Consider the following 18,156-nt stretch of genomic DNA (forward strand, 5'->3'; position numbering starts at 1 on the left):
GGATGCACCATTACATAACATGAGAAATTCATAAGAAAGAAGCCAAAACCTACAGCAGGGAGAACACTCAATGATTGCTATAGAATCTTTGAGGCATTATTATTATTATTATTATTATTTTGGTGAATATCACATAGAAGGTAATGAACTGCATGGTGCATATAGTCTGGGTGTAGACTTTCCTGCTAGGTGTGGATGGGAATGCTGGGTAGGACGACGGTCTCAACGGTGATGCCCGAGCCGAATCCAAAAAGGACACTGTAGTCGAGCCCTTCCCCGGTGGTGGCAAGCCCTTCCTTTTTTGACTTCCTCCTCATCTCGTCCAAGATGAACAACACGGAGGCACCGGAGATGTTGCCGTATTGGCTGAGCACCTCCCTTGTGGTGCTCAACCTTTCTTTCTTCAGCCTCAGTGCCTCCTGCACCTGGTCCAAGATGGCAGGGCCACCTGGGTGCGGTACCCAGAATATGGAGTTCCAGTCGGAAATGCCCAGTGGGTGGAATGCCTCGGCCAGGATCTTGCCCAGGCCACCAGCTATCAGCGCCGGCACCTCCGGCACCAGGTGGAAGGTCATCCCACACTCCCGCAGGTGAGCCCTTATGGCATTGCTGCTCTCCGGTATGATGGTCTGCCCCGTTCACGCGATCTAGAAGATGGGTTTCTCGAGGGTGGGAACAGGGTCAGCACCCACGATGAGCGCAGAAGCACCATCGCCGAACATGGCTTTGACCCACCAAGCTGTCGAGGTGGGTGATGCTGGGTCCACGGAAAGCGATGAAGGCGAGGAGCTCAGAGTTTATGACGAGCACCCTCGCACCCTTGTTGTTCTCCGCTAGGTCCTTCGCCAGCCCCAGCACCGTGCCTCCCGCAAAGCAGCCCTGCTGGTAGAGCATGTACCGCTTGACTGAGGGCTGCAAGCCCAGCATCCTGGAAGCATGGAAGTCGGCGCCGGGAAGGTCAACACCACTAGTGGCACAAAAGATGAGGTGGGTGATGCTGGAGGCCGGCTGCCCGCACTCCGTGATCGCCTTCACAGCAGCCTCCTTCCCCAACCGGGGCACCTCCGGGATGATGAGGTCGTGACGATCATCCAAGGAGGGAGCCATGTAGGCCCTAACGTTGGGTAGCTTCTCCTACAGCTCATCGTTCATGTAAACATGCACACACACAAAATCAAATCTTAGTTCGTTGGGTAGCTTCTTGATGGTCGATTTCTCACCTGCATGCACACACAAACACACACAAAATCAAATCTTAGTTCGTTAGCAGCCGCTCTGTTTCCCAATTTAGCTTAATTCAAAGATGACATGCATGATCAGCTTCGCTTGGTTTATCTGTGAAGGACGATGTCTTTACACAAAACCAGTCTAAATAAAGTGCCATCCAAATGAAGCATCATATACGTGCAAATGCATAGCAAATAGGTTGTATGTAACGTCTAAAGCCGCCGGGGAAGTAGAAAGTGGAGTTAAATTGATTACAGAGTCTCTTGAACTTGTCCTTGATGTCGACGGCCATTTGGTTGGAGTCGGTGAGCTTGAAGTACTTCTCGCCGAAGGTGCTTTGGTCGACCACCTGTGTTGGCGATGCGGTGCCGATGGCGAGCACTGTAGCCACACCCCTGGCCTTCTCTGCCTTTGGGAGGTCGTCGGTGCTCCCCATATTGTTGTTGGAGAGAGTGAGAAGAGAGCAGCAACCTAGAGAAGCGAGGAAGCTGAGAGGGCTGAGGTCGGTGATGAAGGTGGTGCTCTCCATGGCCTTTTATACGGCGGACTGAGTGGGCGCTGCCTCTGGCTTCCTCATTTTCATCATTTCATGTTTGTTCAATGAGAGTGGGAGGGAGAATTGTTTTTATCACCGTGAAAGTGCACCTAACTTGCCCAACGCAGTTGCGCACAAGGTGTGTATTGGTTTAGAAAATATTCTGTGGTTTTATCTCCAGTCTTAGATTGTATATGTCGATGATTTATTGGTAACATTCATGTCTATCAAACTTTACTTGTTGATTAATGAAAGACATTTTTGTTGACAAGTTTTTTTTTATATACATACAGGTGTAACGTAAAACTATATAACTAGCGTTCCATACGAAACTTTTGTGCCTCCACCCGACATCCAGCACCAACTTAACACTAGCTAACCCTCAGTTTAAGCAATTTTCTTTTTCTAGTAAATTCACACTACCTTTTTAGTTATGTCAATTAATTTTATTAATCCATTTTTAGATAAATGATTTTCCCGGCAACCTTATAAGGAAGTTGAGCAAGAGAAACTTGGGTGTATTTGAAAAGTTGAAATACTTCTCATGTTCTTTCTTTAAGTGTTGAAATAGTAATTTTACTAAACAGATTTTTCGATAGAAATAAACTTATAGATGCATTTTTTTTTATTAACCATGAATGAGCAACTGAGTTCTGTTTTTGAAGACAAAAAAGTTGAAGTGCATTGTTAATTATTGTCAGCCTTTAAGCGAACTTTCTTAATACTGCCATGTGCCGGATGTCGCACGCTGTATGGTTAAATTTTGAAAATTGACCATTAAAAAACAGTCGCTAAATTGGTGTCATGGTTTATGCTGCGGTGAAGGTTTATGGTGGCTTTATTGACATTTTATGTTCGTTTTGGAGACGAAATTTAAATTTAAGTCATCCAACAATCATACACTGCAGCATTGATTTCTATTTTATTGATCAATAAAAAGGGTTATGGGGGCCCTTCACCCCTGCAGGCTTGAAATGGAATTTTGTTGCTTGCAGAGAGATAGATTCCATGGCAAATCATAGGTTTTCAAGCTGGTATATACTATTTGCCATTCAATTGTGTTTTCATTCTTCATAAACAAGAGCTTCAATGCACAAAGTACACGAGATCTGTGAAACCATCCACACCCACAAAACACATACACACAAGAAAACTTATCCTCATTTCCACAGCAGCTGAAGAGATATAAAGATATAAGACTAAAAAGAACGCCCTGCCTCCTGCTGCAGAATATTGCTGTCATCTCTTTCTCTCTCTCTCCGTCCTTGCAATTTTTTGGTAAGGATTATTTCATCTGGCCCATTGAATGGTTCAATGGATTGTTGGGATTGAATGGGCTTTTCCTTCGTGTAGTTTCAGAATCATGACTGAATTTTGAAATATGTTAATCCGTAGATTATGTATCTGTGAAGTTTGTCATGATTGTGCTTCTTCTTGATGGAGAAGAAAAGAAAAAGTAAAGATATAGATGTACACTGATGACAGTATATAAACTTCAACTTTAGAGACATCGACTTTTGATTGTAATTCATTTTTTTTATGTATAAATTGTGTAATTAATAATGAAATTTCAATTTTAAATAACTTTTCTCTTTAATTGATATATATATATGTATATTTACGCAAGTATAGAAGGATGAGGGACTTTGCCCGCCATTTGAAAAGAGTCGGTGGTTTCCCCAACACAAGCAAGCCCGGCACTTGTCAATTGACGGTAGATGCTGTTTGTGGTGTTATTGGATGAATGCAGAATTCAAATATGGGCATCCTTTCGGGTTCGAATGTACTTAAATATCCAATTATATTTAAGCACAGATTCGAATCAGATTTATTTTCAAACCAATATCACATAGCAAATTCAGTTTAAAATTAAGATTTAGATTGTAAAATCGGATTTCAGATTTAGATATATTTTTTCTCTGTTCGTATTCAAATCTAAATATATAAATATCCCAAAAAGTGGATAAAATCAAGGGTATATCAATTAGAATCTGATTCATTCACATCTCTAAATGGGAGAAGGAGAGAAGACAAAATTTTTTAAAAAAAAGGAAGAAGTTTTCTTTTTAATATTCATAAATCAAACTTTGTCCAACCAAAATTTTTAATTTATATCGAACGAAGTGGAGAGAAGTTAAGGAAGGTACGCTGCTACATTTGGTAAGGGATAGGAACATTCTTGAAGGGCCACCTTAGAATGCGTTCGGTCACTGCTACATTTACTTGGGTTTCTTGTTCTCGGGATCAATCCTCAATCAGGCTGTGAGTTGATCAGTAGAGAGTAGAGACGTTCTTTTCTCAAATGTTTCAATGTGTTTTCAAAACCCTTTTGAAAAAAGAGAAAAACAAGAATGGTTTTCTGGAATTAACAGCAATTCTAGAATTAATTTAATGCCTGTTCAAGTTTTCAGTTGGACAAATATGCAGGAAACTTTTTGCGCCTACGTTTCTTTATCACAGAAGCAACTCCCTATAGCATACCCCAGCGAGAAATTTTCCATTCCAACCCATCAAAAGGTTGAAGATCATCGATCGGAAGAACGACAATTGGGTTTCTTATTTTTCTTTGATAAACAAGTGCTTGAATGCATGACCCAGATTTTATTCATCCAAGAGGATGCACCAAACAGTCCACCCGCGCCCAACTTATGCACATAACAGAGAGTTATATAACCAACCAAAACCTTGTGAGAAATTCGTAAGGAAGAAGCCAAAACTTAGAGCAGGGAGAACACTCAAAGACTGCTATAGAATCTTCAAGGCATTATTTATTCGTGTGAATATCACGTAGCAGTTTATGAACCGCATGGTGCATCTCTTTAGATGTAGACTTTCTTAACATGTATCGATGGGCATGCGGCATAGAACGACTGGCATCAACGGTGATGAACTGTATGGTGCACATATTTAGATGTAGACTTTGCTGCTAGTAGGCAATGGGCTTGCTGCGTAAGACGACGGTCTCAACGGTGATGCCGGGGCCGAATCCGAAGAGGACACCGTAGTCGAGCCCTTCTCCGGTGGTGGCCAGCCCTTCCTTCTTCGACTTCCTCCTCATTGCATCCAGGATGAACAATACGGTGGCACCGGACATGTTGCCGTACTGGTAGAGCACCTCCCTCGTGGTGCTCAACCTTTCCTTCTTCAGCTTCAATGTCGCCTCCACCTGGTCCAAGATGGCAGGGCCACCTGGGTGCGGTACCCAGAAAATGGAGTTCCAATCGGAGATGCCCAGCGGGTGGAACGCATCGGCCAGGATCTTGTCAAGGCCAGCAGATATCTTCCCTGGCACTTCCGGCAGAAGGTGGAAGGTCATCCCACTCTCCCGCAAGCTGGCCCTTATGGCATTGCCGCAGTCTGGCAGGATGGTCTCCGCCGTCCATACGATCTCGAAAATGGGTTTCTCAACGGTGGGAACAGGGTCAGCACCCACGATGAGGGCAACAGCCCCATCGCCGAACATGGTCTGACCCACCAAGTTGTCGACGTTGGAGATGCTGGGTCCGCGGAAGGCGATGAGGGAGAGCACCTCAGAGTTGATGACCAGCACCCTCGCACCCTTGCTGTTCTCCGCTAGGTCCTTCGCCAGCCGCAGAACCGTGCCCCCCGAAAAGCAGCCCTGCTGGTAGAGCATGAAACGCTTGACCGAGGGCTGTAGACCCAGCAATCTGGAGACATGGAAGTCGGCACCAGGAAGGTCAGCGCCGGCAGTGGCGCAAACAATGAGGTGGGTGATGCTGGAGGTAGGCTGCCCCCACTCGGCGATTGCCTTCAGCGCCGCTTCCTTCGCCAGCCGGGGCACCTCCGGGATGATGAGGTCGTGGCGAGCATCCAGGGAAGGAGCCGTGGGATCCCTAAGGTTAGGGTGCTTCTCCAACATCGCCTCCTCCAGGTATGTGTGTCTCTTGTGGACTGTGGATTTTTCACCTGCATCCAGACACACACAGTCAAGTCTCTCGTTCTCCTTTGCAAAAATATTGAAAACAAAAGCAAGTCGATTTGAGAATTTTATTGGTTAATTCGGTAGCAGAGTCTCTGTCACCCGATTTAGCTTAGTTCAAAGATGGCATGCATGATCAGCTTCTCTTGGTTTATCTGCTACACGAAGGCCACTGTCTTTGCATAGAAGCAGTGTAAAAGCATCATATAGATGTAAATGCATAGCAATAGCAATGGGAAGTTAAGTCGTATGTAAGCTCTAAAGCGGCCGGGAAGGTGATAAGTGGAGTAAAATTAATTACATATTCTCCTGTGCTTGTCCTTGAGGCCGGCCATATGTTCGGCCTTGGTGATCCTGAAGTAGAGGTCGGGGAAAGTGCTTTGCTCGATCACGTGCACCGGCGACGCGGTGCCGATGGCAAGCACTGTAGCCATACCACTGGCCTTCTCTGCCCTTCGAAGGTGGCCGGTGCTTCCCATATTGTTGTTAGAGGATGTGATAATAGAGCAGCTGGCTAGAGAAGAGATGGGGCGGAGAGAAGCCGAGTTCAGTGATGAAGGTGGTTGTCTGCATGGCCTTTTATAGAGCGTACCGAGTGAGGGCTGCTTCTTAGCTTCCTCATTTTCATCATTTCATGTTTGTTTCAATTAGAGAGGGCAAGAGAAGTGTTTTTGTCAGCGTGAAAGCGAATTAAACTTGCCAAACACAATGCGTGCGCACAAAATGTATATTTAATTGAGAAAATATTCTATGCGTGATTTTATCTCCAGTCTTAGATTGTATCGATTATTGATGTCAATTAAACTTTACTTGTTGATTGAAAGAAATTTTTGTTGAAAAGCCCGAAGAAAGACGTTTGTTCACTTTTTTTGTTTAGTATGTTTGCATCTTTTCATAAGAGGCATACACTTGCAATACTAATCAAATTAAATAGCTGATACGTTTTGAAACCTCTGACAAACTTATTCATTGGTTGAAATAAATTAAGTGTTGTTTATATTTTTATGGGCTTGTTATTTATAAAGTGATCATATCATTGGACAAAAGCCAGACTGATTACAAATGTTAATACAATCTAAGTCTGTTGAAGTAGTAATACTTTAGCAACTAAACAGCTTTTTTTTATACACATAAAGTTATGGATGGATGTTTTTTTATGAACTTAGCTCTGCTTTTTACTGCATAAAAGAGTTAGGTGCTTTTAAAATTGTTGTGAGCCTTTAAGCATGTTTTCTAAAACGTCTCTTCTTCTCTTTAATTAAATTGCTTCTCCAAAATAGTTTAATATCGGTGTGTCGGATGTTGTTGTATGGTTAAAAATTAAAAATTGATCTAAAAAAAACTAAATCGGTGCTTATTTACATTTGACAATTGTACAGTACACGAAGCATTGGCTTTTCCCTTATTTTGGTTCCATTTCTCAGCTCACACTGCTCGTCCAAGTACTGCAACATTAATCTTATTGAAAATTTTACAGAATGGGGTGAATGGCGTCTGTTTTTTTATTTAACTTTTTACAGATCGACGCCTTACTTTTCATCTTCTCAAATGTCACCTCATATTATCATTTCAGTACCGAGACATCAATTTGATGGAGCAAATGTTTTTTGTGCTTCACTTGATGTTTCTGTTTGCTTGTCATTTTTGTTTTTTATTTTTGTTCTTCCTCTTCTTTCAAAAGGGTTTGAGGACACATTGAAACATTTGAGAAGAAGAATCTCTGGTGATCAACTCCCGACTTGATTGAGGATTGATCTCAAGGGCAGATGAACAAGAAACCCAACTAAAATCCACAAAGCGCCAACAAACGGAAACAAATAGAATAATCATATGTGCGACCGTCCGCATTCTAAGGTGGCCCCCCAAGACTGTTCCGATCCTTTTCCAAATGTAGGCAGCGACCCTTCCCTAACTTTTATCTCTCCTCTTGGTGCTCTCTAAATTAAAAATTCTCCTTCGACAAAGTTTGATTTATGTATAAGTGAATCAGGGAGTCTTCGTATTGCTTTTTTCCATCTTCTTTAGTGAAATGATAATCTTAATTTTGCTCTTCAACGGACACTTTTGACGATCTAATTTCATCAATACAAAATAGCAGGTATACGATAGGGCAGTCAATGTATCTAATGTGAATCAGATATTCGACCGAATGGTTTCAAAAATGATGGATATGGAAAAAATTTTAACATCTGAGTAAGATAAGATGAAATGGCATGTGATCAGATTCAGATTTAGACTTAGATAACCATAAATATCTGGTCAGATTCAGATTCACGTCGGAATTTATTTTTGGATTGTGAAGTCAAATACAGTTAAAACTTTTCTTTGTTCATACTCAAATCCAAATTTGAATCGAATTATATGAATATCGGAAAAAGTGTCAAAAGTATATGAATATCCGAAAAAGTAGATACATTTAATTTTAATGTTTAAGAATTAATAATGAAAAGCCTGACGCAGAGTTCTATGTTCAAGTGTGTAAAGGGGGGAGTATTTTTTGTCATCTAGGAAAAAGAAGTAGGTAGATTTCTCACTATTGGAAAAAGAAAACTTTGTCCTTTTTATAAATTTTGTCCGCTCTCCTCCCATCCAAAGTGCGTTTTCATCCTTCTCTGCAAAAAATTGAGCCTTCAAGTGTAACACGACAGCGTGAAATGGAACTAACGAGAGTGAGGAATTTGAGGTGACGGACTCCGGGCTATTCCGATCTAACCCGAAGTGAGATGAATCTGAATTGCATGTAAAGCATGGAACAAAGAAATGACAATGGCTCTCAGATGTGACAATGCTTTTTTTTACATCATCAGAGGAAAAAAAGTTCTTCGTGAAATGGAATACCAAGTCCAGGGCCCTATTCACCACCGGTCGCTAGAGACAAGGGGAGGGAGGGCTGGCCATTTTTTGAGCTGCTTTAAAGCTCACCTAAATTGTTGTCTTTATAAAGCTTGGTGGTTGGATATCAGCAGAAAAGACAACCTATCGCATGTGAAATAATACTAATGCTATAAATATTGGTTTCTATCTATCCGAAAATTGAATGGTAGCTGTATCACCCATACACGTCGGCTTGTGGACTGTATGAATATTTTGTTACCATTTCACTGAATTACCAGATGATGTGAAGCTGAATCCGCCAATCTGGCCTCGGTAAGTTCGGCTCTATATTGGTACACACCATATCTGCAGACATGGTCGGATGTTGATAACAGTGAGTAAAAAGCATTTAGTGACAGAGGCACGAAAATAATAGTAGCTGTCTCTCGAACATCACTAATATCTTCGTTTTTCTCGAAGCATAGGAAGCCATCTCTTTCATATCCCTGATCAATGCTCAGAATATCAATCACGAATAGAAATCAACCCAGGGACAAGACAGGTGAGGAAAATGAAACTGAGATGGATAAAGGAACTGAAATGGGTACATAGATGATCAATGGTTGAAGCAATTTTGAGATCTTAGCATTCAATCACAGCTCATGAATCTGATCCATGATTTTACGAACAAAAATGGGATTTTCAAATATCTTCACAAACAATTAAAAATTCAATTAAGATTAGATTTTAGTTCTTTACAAGCGCTTATGTAAACAATGAATAAGGAACCCCTTGTTAGTAAAGGTACATGACATGCCCAGTCTTCGGTGAGTGAAACTCGCGCCTGTTCCTTCCAATTGTGAAAAAGAAGGCAATGGACGAAAGGCTTGCATCTTCCAGGAGAACACCTGCCATCCCAGTAAATCAATAAAACATCTTGGTTTTCATCTCAGATTATGATGGGCTGAACAAAAAACAGCCTCCTCTCTCGCAAAAAAGAACCCTACCCCATCCGCTGGTGAAGTATGCCAGAAAATATACTTTACTGCAACCAATGGGCAAGGTGTGGATTATTCAGATAGACACTGCATAGAATGGAATGTCTCATTTGCAAGGCTTTTGATCAGAAGCCTCTCAACCCTTCTGGCTCCAGCTCCAGGCTTAAGAATATCAGCATCTCCCCACACAACGCAGGGGTCACGTCCCTTGCCTATGCACCATGCACCAGGAACAACCTTCCCGCTTTGACGGTTTAGCACCACCTCATCTATCTTGTCAAGCACTGCATCATCTCGTTTGAAAGATTGAGCAAATGCTGCACCACTTTTTGTCATGTTGTCAAGATCAACCAATTCAAGCATTCGATATGTTGACTTCAGAGGACTGTCCCATGCAGCAAATTGTAGATTTTCATTAACAATTGTTCTTTTGAATTCTTCTGCATTGCAGGCTACCGTATGAAAATAACACTCATGTGAAGCAGGAACATTTGTATAATACATCAGAAGAGTCCTTGGCAAGTTGTCCATACCCAATATGCAGTATTCAATAAACTTACGACTCAAAATAGCAAAAGCAGAACCTGCACAGAAGTTAAATATATATTCAAGACTGGCCAACCATCATAATGTTAAAGATACTCTGCAAGTTCAAAGCCGTAAAATGATGCAGCCACTAATATAAATGCTTTAACCGACTAAATCTACAAGGTTATCCGAACAAACATTTATCCTCTAGCAAACAGTATCAACCAATCATGTGTTTCGGTGTTCAGATAAAAAATGAAGACAACTTGGGAGAACGTCACTGTGTTAACAGGTTCCTGCAAAAGATCGTAATTTTCCAATTCATGAAGTCAGGAGAACAGATAAAACAACCCATCCCATACAATATGGAATTCCTGATAAATCCAGACTTTTCATCAAACACAGAGACAAACATTTTGCAGAGACAAACATTTTGCAGGTAAACCCTTAGAAGCAACATATGCCAGCACTGAGAACATCCCTCGCTAAAAAAGTAGTTGAGATAATTAGTAAAAATCAAACAAAAACATCGCATAAAAGAAACACCAGGCAAAGAAGAATGATCAACCAGGAAACTTTACTCTCTAGCAGCCTGATCAACACTATCAAGAGGAGAAACATGAGAAAAACCAAAGCATGGCACTACCAGAATTACTGTTTGTCAAATGGTATATTAAGACAATGCTCACAGGACCAAGATTGTCTATGAGCAGAAGTACCTTGCTGTGAACAGAAACTCAAAACACTCCGATATTTTACTATGACTAATGACTGACACTGGTAAGGTTAAGCCAGCCAGTATCAACCACGGTAACTTATCCAATTTACTGCACGTTGAATTAGGTCATCTGACTATAGAAAAGGATGCTTGCAAGTGGCGAAACAAAATCAAACTTTGAAGTACATGTCACTTATTGGTTCTCAACCAAATGCTTCAAGAGCCTAAAAAACATAGCAACAAGGACATTTCTTCTTCTTCCCCACATTCATAGGACAATACTACATACAGATATTTAATAAGGAGATTTTTCCAAAGGATCACTCAGGATAATAACTAAAGTGAACACAGATTACAAAAGAATACAATATACAGGCATATAAAATGAATGAGTTGCTGAATTTGCTGAATTAGACAGCATAAAGATTTTGTAACTTATCATCCACTTACGTATCTTATTCTCAATGGTCAGAAACTGTTCTGTGTACAAAAATAAAGTTCATAACTCTAAATTCATAATCCGGTGTACAGTTTCCTTTTCCAATTCAATTATTCACCAGTTAATTTGTTTGTTTTCGGATGTAGAACAAAAAACAAATATAAACAACCTAATCAATCAACCTGATACCTGTAAAAAATTTGTAGGCATTAGGCATATCACGCCTCTGTGTTCCATAAAATACATCACTCTTGGATAAAAGGTAAAGTCCGGGGTCAACAATAATTGGCTTGAGCTTCCGGTACCTGCAGTATCAACCTTGTAATCATTAACCATGTGACACTTAGACCACGTCAGGTGTGGTGCATTATATCTGAAAAAATAAAAATCAATCCATGTATGAGTTAGTTTGATGTATACTCTTTCCAACCAATATGACTTGTGTGCTGTATAAAGTTTAGCTCCCTTGGTACAAAGGATAACAAATGAAGCAGATCTGCAACCAAAAGAACCAAAATCAATCAGTTCCATAACTGCCGGAAAATGAGCTACTAAGTGCACGCAAAACATATGCATTCAAGGAAAACTTCCTCTTGTAGAAGTATGGTAACTAAGTATTTCGGTTGCACGTTTTGAACAAGCCAAATAGATTATTTTTCCTAATTTTCATGTTCATGTGAATCATGTCAGCACATCATGCTAGTTGAGCAACTCCAGTCTTACAAGGCAATTAAGCCCTTGAAGACCTTTCACTGATTACTACTACAATACTTACAGCCAACGACCCACATAACATTAAGTTCCAAAGTAGCTTCCATTGGCTTAGCAGAGATGCAGAAACAACAGCATAATGACAATAACTGCTTAAATCATGCTTGAACAAGGGTACGTAAAGAGACGAGCGTGGTTGAGCCTTTGCTGCAGAAGGCTCGAGCAGGGGGGAAAAAAGGCAGGCCAAATCGTCGCAATGAATATCTGAATCAATCAAGTTCCTTGCACATTATGAAGCTGCTTTGAAGCTAATTTTTCAGAAAATTCCGTACGGTCTCTTGAGATATAGCCCCAACCGGTGATTGGCGAAGGTAATGAGGAAATCGCAGAGGGACATAACCAAGGGGTGGATCCAAAATGGTTAAAAGTAGAGGTTTCACCATATAATAAATGCAGAAAAATGAAGGCAATCGCAAAATTAACGAAATGGAACTCCAATGAAGCTAAAAAGGAACTAATCATAGAGAAGGAAAAAATGCATACCGTCCTGAGTGATCAGCGGGTAATCTGAGGCTGACAAGTTGATGAACCAATCCCACTCTTCCAAATACCGAAGCATGATGGCGGCCCCATGGAGAGTCGCGGAGACGACCGTCGATCCCCGGGGGTTGACGGTATCCGGCTTGCCCATGACGTCTACATTTCCGGCAGCCTTAAACACGGGGACGGACTGCACGGCGAGAGCAAGCCGTTCCCTCTGGTCCTGAGAAGCGGAGCTGTCGAGGTGGAGAAGATACCGGTTCTTCGGATGGTAGACAGCGTGGAGAAGGCGAAGGACTCGGTCGCCATCGCCGTTGGAGCCGGAGATGAAGTAGGCGAGAGAGGGAGGCGGTGGAGTGGTGGAGGCGGAGGCGGAGCTAGGCTCACGGAAGGGGATCGGGGGGTTGGACTGAAGGCGGGGCCTGGAAGACAGAGGGGAAGGCAAGCGGCAGGAGAAGGAGAGTATGAAAAGGAGGAGAGAGGCAAGGGAGGCGGAGAGGAGGCAGAGAAGGCGCTTCCCCTCCTTCGTCGACGTCAGGTTTATGCTTAGGGCGTGCTGCGGCTGCATTTCCCCTCTGGTAACAGCGCAGCGGCGGTAGTCGGATCGGTGGCGGAAGGGGCAACCGGTGGGTGGCGCTTCTGTACGGGACCGCCGGTTCGTCAGGGCAACGTGTTGATATACCGGACACTCACAGGCCACCGAACTGCTCTCCTTCCCGTTTCGGTGCCTCCAGACACCCCATCATTTCCCTGAAAACTACTTAAATGCCACTGTTGAATCAACCCCCCAGGAATCGAGATGGATATGATTCGACCATCCGACCCGAAGTTTGAGGGTCGGTTCTGGATTTCGGACCTGGACCAGACCAGGCTCAGTTCCCCATTCGGTAATAGTTTGTTAGGATTTACGTCCATAATTATACGTGCATTGAACGGTTTAGTACAATTTGAAACTTTTTTATTCAATTTTAGCTTCTTCGAATTCGACCCATTTGCAAAACAGGGTTAAGATATGTACAAAGACAAACAATATTCAACTTGAATTTAAATTCATATAGCTAGATCCGATGATAAGATTCAGATATAATTAATTATTGATCGGAAAAAGGACATGGTATGGGATCGATGTAAAAAGCGCAATTGAACCATTTTTCATATTTTCCATCTAAATATGATTCAGAATAAGCTAAGTCATAGTAAATCCAATTCGAATTCAATTTATTAACATTACGCAAGTTAATTTTAGAAAGTCAATTTTTAGTTCGATTCTTGTGGATGTTAACTTCATCCAGTTTTGGACCCTAGTGAAAAAGAAAAAAATTGAAAGAAGAAGAGTTTTAGCTTCTTGTGTTTAGCTGAAACTGTTTACACATATGAAATCTAAAGCACTTTTCTTTTTCATTTCTGCTTTTGTCTTTAGTAAACTTTTTAGGTTCTTGTCTCGCTCCAGGATAACTCATTAAGTAGTTTGTTCATTGGAAGGAGAGCTGTTGGAAACTCATAGACGGAATGTCCGCAGCGTACTTGAGACCAGAGAACATGTTCTGGGGACGGGGCCAAGTCAAGGCCGGACAACTAGAACGGGACAAGTTGTATGGTGCAGTTTGGTCAAAGTGTAACTGAAGCAAATGGAGGGCCTGTCTGCCTGGACTCAACCCACCTGATCAAAGTAGCTTGTACTAATAAAGCCGACATCTGGGCCTGGTCTTAATGATTTCTTAAATGTCTTCATGCATAATAACTTGGGCATAGCATGATTTGATTCTCCTTACGATAAATTATACGCGATTAATGTTTTATCATTTTATAAGGTTAAATGATAAATTAAACGTTCTAATATTTCAATTAATAAACAAATTGTTACAAAATCTTGTTTGCCAGAGAAAAAAAAGTCATATAAAAAAAATAAAACGATATTTTGCCTCCAAAACGCCTAAACTTACAAGTAATTTAAACCTTTGCAGACACTTGCATCAAAAAGTAAGCGTTATTGAAATGTGACTTAGGCTTAAATTTACGATTAGTCTACAAAAGTTAGTTCAAGTTTTTAAAATATTTGCAAACGCCTATGTATCTATTGAAATAATTTAAAAGTCATTTGAGCAATTATCTGATAACAAACAACCAAAGTTGAATGTATACCACATATAAATCCTAGTTAAAATATTAGTTGTTACTTTTCCTTTATCTTGTGAGCAATCATATGAGGTTTCTACCAAGTTCTTATGAAGTTTTAGGAAATACATTTCTTCCTTTTCTCTGCGTACGTAGCAATTTCATCGAATAGTCACAATGTGCTGTTGATTAATGGTCGCAACTGCCAATCTTCAATGCCCGAAACTTTTCCCACCTGCTTCCACCAACTCCTACCTATCTGTTCTTAATCTTTTCTTCAAAGTAATATTTTCATCATGTACATCATACCATCATACTGCTTTCTTTCTTTCTTTATTTATTTTTTGTCAGAAACGAATACATTGTATTTTAGACTTTCTCCAAATTTAAAGCTTTAAGACTAAACCCTGTCAATATAGTTTTTTAGTTCTTTCTTGTTAAAAATCTTAAATCCAACCCCTCGATTAAATGGAGCTTGGAAGCAACAGTTAATCACTCTTCAAAAGCATTGGATAAAGAATTTTAAATCTTTACTACTAATCGAAGACTTGAAAACTTGGAATCTGAGAACTCAAAATCTCAGATCCCGTAGGAATATCTTAATCGTTGCATCAAAGTTAATCAAACACACCATCACATAATTATTGTGTATTTGCTGGCAGGAGCTGTTATACATGAATCTAAAAGATAAAAGAGTACTCAAACCTGCAACTGTTTATGATTTTGCAAGGATATAACAAAGGTCTAAGCGTCGATGGGTACGCTACGTAGGACGACGGTTTCGATGGTGATGCCGGGGCCAATGGCGAAAAGCACGCCGTAGTCCAGCCCTTCCCCGGTGGTGGCGTGCCCTCCCTCCTTAGACCTCCTCGTCATCTCATCCATGATGAAGAGCACAGATGCACTGGACATGTGGCCGTACTCGCTGAGCACATGCCTGCTGGCGCTAAACTTCTCCTCCACCTGATTCAGGATGGCAGGGCCACCCAGGTGCATTACCCAGAATATGGAGTTCCAGTCGGAGACGCCCAGTGGGTAGAACGCCTCCGCTAGGATGTTTTCCAGCACCCCCGCTATGAGCCCCGGCGCCTCCGGCCCGATGTGGTAGGACAGCCCACCCTCCCGGAGGTGGACTCCTATGGCCTCACCGGTATCCGGCAAGTGGTCCTGCCTCGTCCCGACGATCATAAAAATCGGCTTCTCAATCGTGGGGACTAGGTCCGCACCAACAATGAGGGCGGCAGCGCCGTCGCCGAACAAGGCGTGACCCACCAGGCTGTCAAGGTGGTCGATGAGCTCAGAGTTTATGACCAGCACCCTCGCACCCTTGTTGTTTTCTGCCAGGTCCTTGGCCAGCCGTAGCACCATGCCCCCTGCAAAGCAGCTTTGCTGGTAAAACATGAAACGTTTGACGGAGGGCTGCAGGCCCAGCATCTGAATGATGCGGACGTCGGCCCCAGGAAGGTCCACCCCGCCGGTGGCGCAAAAGATGAGGTGGCTTATGCTGGAGGCAGGCCGCCCCCACTCGGCAATGGCCTTGACTGCTGCCTCCTTCCCCAACCGAGGCACTTCCGGGATGATGAAGTCTTGGCGAGCATCTAGGGAAGGAGCCACATAGTCCTTAATGTTGGGTGCTTCTCCACCATCTCCTCGTTCATGTAAGTGTACCTCTTCTTCACCGTCGTTTTCTCACCTGCATGCAAACACACAATCAAATCAAATCTCTCTCTCTCTCTCTCTCTCTATATATATATATATATATATATATATATATATGAGGAGAAGCATGTGGAAAGATAAGAATAAGAAGAAGCAAATTAAATTTAGCATATATGTATTCTTAGGATTACTGCAGTCTCTGTTAGTGCATTTCAGCTAAGTTCGAAGATGGCATGTATTATCAGGTCCACTTGTTTTTTCTACCCTTTTTTTTTCCTTAGCACAAATAGGAGAAGCCTCTGCCATCTGCATGGATTGCCACCATCCTGATTTCTTTGTGTAAAAATAAAGTGCAAGTGCAAGTTAGGTTAGGTCGAGGCAGCAGCAAGCGGAGTTATCTAATTACAGAGTCTCTTGAACTTGTCCTTGAGGCCGATCATGTGCTCGGAATTGGTGAGCTTGAAATACTCGTCGGCGTAGGTGCTGTGGTCGACCACCTGCGTCGGCAACGCCGTGCCGATGGCCAGCACTGTAGCCACACTCCTGGCGCCGTCGCCGACGTTCGCCATATTCTCACAGAGAGTTGGTGATGAAGGTGGTGGTTTGTGTAGGCTTTTATAGAGTGGAGTGGAGGCGTGTGGGCAGCCGCCCACGCAAGCGCGTACATAGCCCTGCCACTGACTCTAAGTGAAGTGACAATTTTGTCTCCATGATTAAATTTGTCAAGTGAGAAAGGATCCCACTTCTTTTTCAGACTGCTGAATGCTAGGCTTCATACTTTCTTTTCATTTCTCTTTTTTCATGTAGACATTATTTTCGGCTTGGAGGCTGAAAATAGTAGTGCGCAAGAGAAATGTTGTGCGGGCCCCTTTTCATTCGGGAGACCAATAATGCGACCGGCAGCGACAACACATCCTTTTCGTGAAAGCAAAAGGAGAGTTGCCATCGTGCAGACCACGAAAAACTAAAGAACAACTGCGCCAAGTTTTATATGCAATAGTTGGAGAAAAAGGGCGTGGAAGAAAAACTCACCCATGGGAATATTATATTTTTAGAAAAGGTGAAACTAAAATTTTTTAACTCCTAACAGGTAAAAAATCTTGTTTTTCAATATTCTTGTAGAAGCCTTTTTATGTGAATTAGTGGCTGGCAATTTTAGTTTTCTTTTAAAAGATTATTATTGTTGTAGATGTTAGTGTAGTTCGGGGATCGGTCAAGCAACGTTCTGCTGTTACAATCATAATAAACTGGTTATATGCGTCATATTGATTCATCAATTAAAAAAAAAAATTTTTAAATATATAATATAATAATATACTTTTTAAAAAATATATCTAAAAATTATTAAAATGTCCCCTTACTCTTCCTATGTATTTGATGGTACATTATTATAATGTTGTTGGTATGGTCCGACAGAGAGACGTGTTTTTTTCAAAGAACTTTTCTTTTTAATGGCCAAGCATTTTCGTCATTTAACACAAAATCATTGGGTTCAACTGTCCATGCTATTAAATGAGTCTTATGTATGTACAACATGACCTGAGCCTTGAATGGAGACTTTTCGAGTGATGGGACCTGTCTTGTCTTCTGTATATATATGAAAACTGGTAAAAAAAAATTCTCAGGCATAAAAGTCTGACTCGTTAAACTTAATTATTAAAATAACTTTTCTACAATTTAACCTCATACATATGATTTAAAGAGCGATTTAGTGATAAATATATATATAATAGTGATTTTTTTACTTTAGTAATGTTTTATTAATAATAAGAAATGAACGGCTTTTATAACATCAAAATTTTGATAATCAAGAAAACAAGTTTTTTACAACAATAACTTAAACTGAAACATTATTTATAAAAAACCAATGTTTATAAACACATTAGTAGGTTTAAATTTTGTTTAAAATACTTTTTCACATATATTTAAAAG

General features: G+C 41.4%; 2 protein-coding genes and 2 pseudogenes across 3 annotated transcripts; all 4 read right to left on the reverse strand.

Annotated features, from left to right (window-relative positions):
• Positions 1 to 185: 185 nt before the first annotated feature.
• LOC116265584 (chalcone synthase 6-4-like) lies at positions 186 to 1,678 on the reverse strand (annotated as a pseudogene).
• Positions 1,679 to 4,505: 2,827 nt separating this feature from the next.
• On the reverse strand, positions 4,506 to 6,247 carry LOC116265581 (chalcone synthase 6-4-like). The gene is made up of 2 exons (XM_031646287.2): positions 6,004 to 6,247; positions 4,506 to 5,689 (listed from the first exon to the last, which is right to left on the reverse strand). Exons 1-2 carry the CDS (start codon positions 6,179 to 6,181, stop codon positions 4,689 to 4,691), a joined length of 1,179 nt encoding a protein of 392 aa, XP_031502147.1. The 5' UTR covers positions 6,182 to 6,247; the 3' UTR covers positions 4,506 to 4,688.
• Positions 6,248 to 9,225: 2,978 nt separating this feature from the next.
• LOC116265579 (beta-glucuronosyltransferase GlcAT14A) lies at positions 9,226 to 13,176 on the reverse strand. 2 transcript variants are annotated; one of them, XR_004175147.2, is made up of 5 exons: positions 12,454 to 13,176; positions 11,620 to 11,695; positions 11,389 to 11,504; positions 9,524 to 10,098; positions 9,226 to 9,424 (listed from the first exon to the last, which is right to left on the reverse strand). XR_004175147.2 is itself a non-coding variant. In XM_031646286.2 (4 exons), exons 1-4 carry the CDS (start codon positions 13,016 to 13,018, stop codon positions 9,587 to 9,589), a joined length of 1,269 nt encoding a protein of 422 aa, XP_031502146.1. In that variant the 5' UTR covers positions 13,019 to 13,176; the 3' UTR covers positions 9,226 to 9,586. The 2 variants fall into 2 exon arrangements, 1 of the variants encoding a protein (XP_031502146.1); XM_031646286.2 differs by having other exon boundaries at positions 9,226 to 10,098.
• Positions 13,177 to 15,198: 2,022 nt separating this feature from the next.
• On the reverse strand, positions 15,199 to 16,817 carry LOC116265583 (chalcone synthase-like; annotated as a pseudogene).
• Positions 16,818 to 18,156: the final 1,339 nt, after the last annotated feature.

Source organism: Nymphaea colorata, chromosome 12, assembly GCF_008831285.2.
Source record: "Nymphaea colorata isolate Beijing-Zhang1983 chromosome 12, ASM883128v2, whole genome shotgun sequence".
NCBI classification, from domain to species: domain Eukaryota; kingdom Viridiplantae; phylum Streptophyta; class Magnoliopsida; order Nymphaeales; family Nymphaeaceae; genus Nymphaea; species Nymphaea colorata.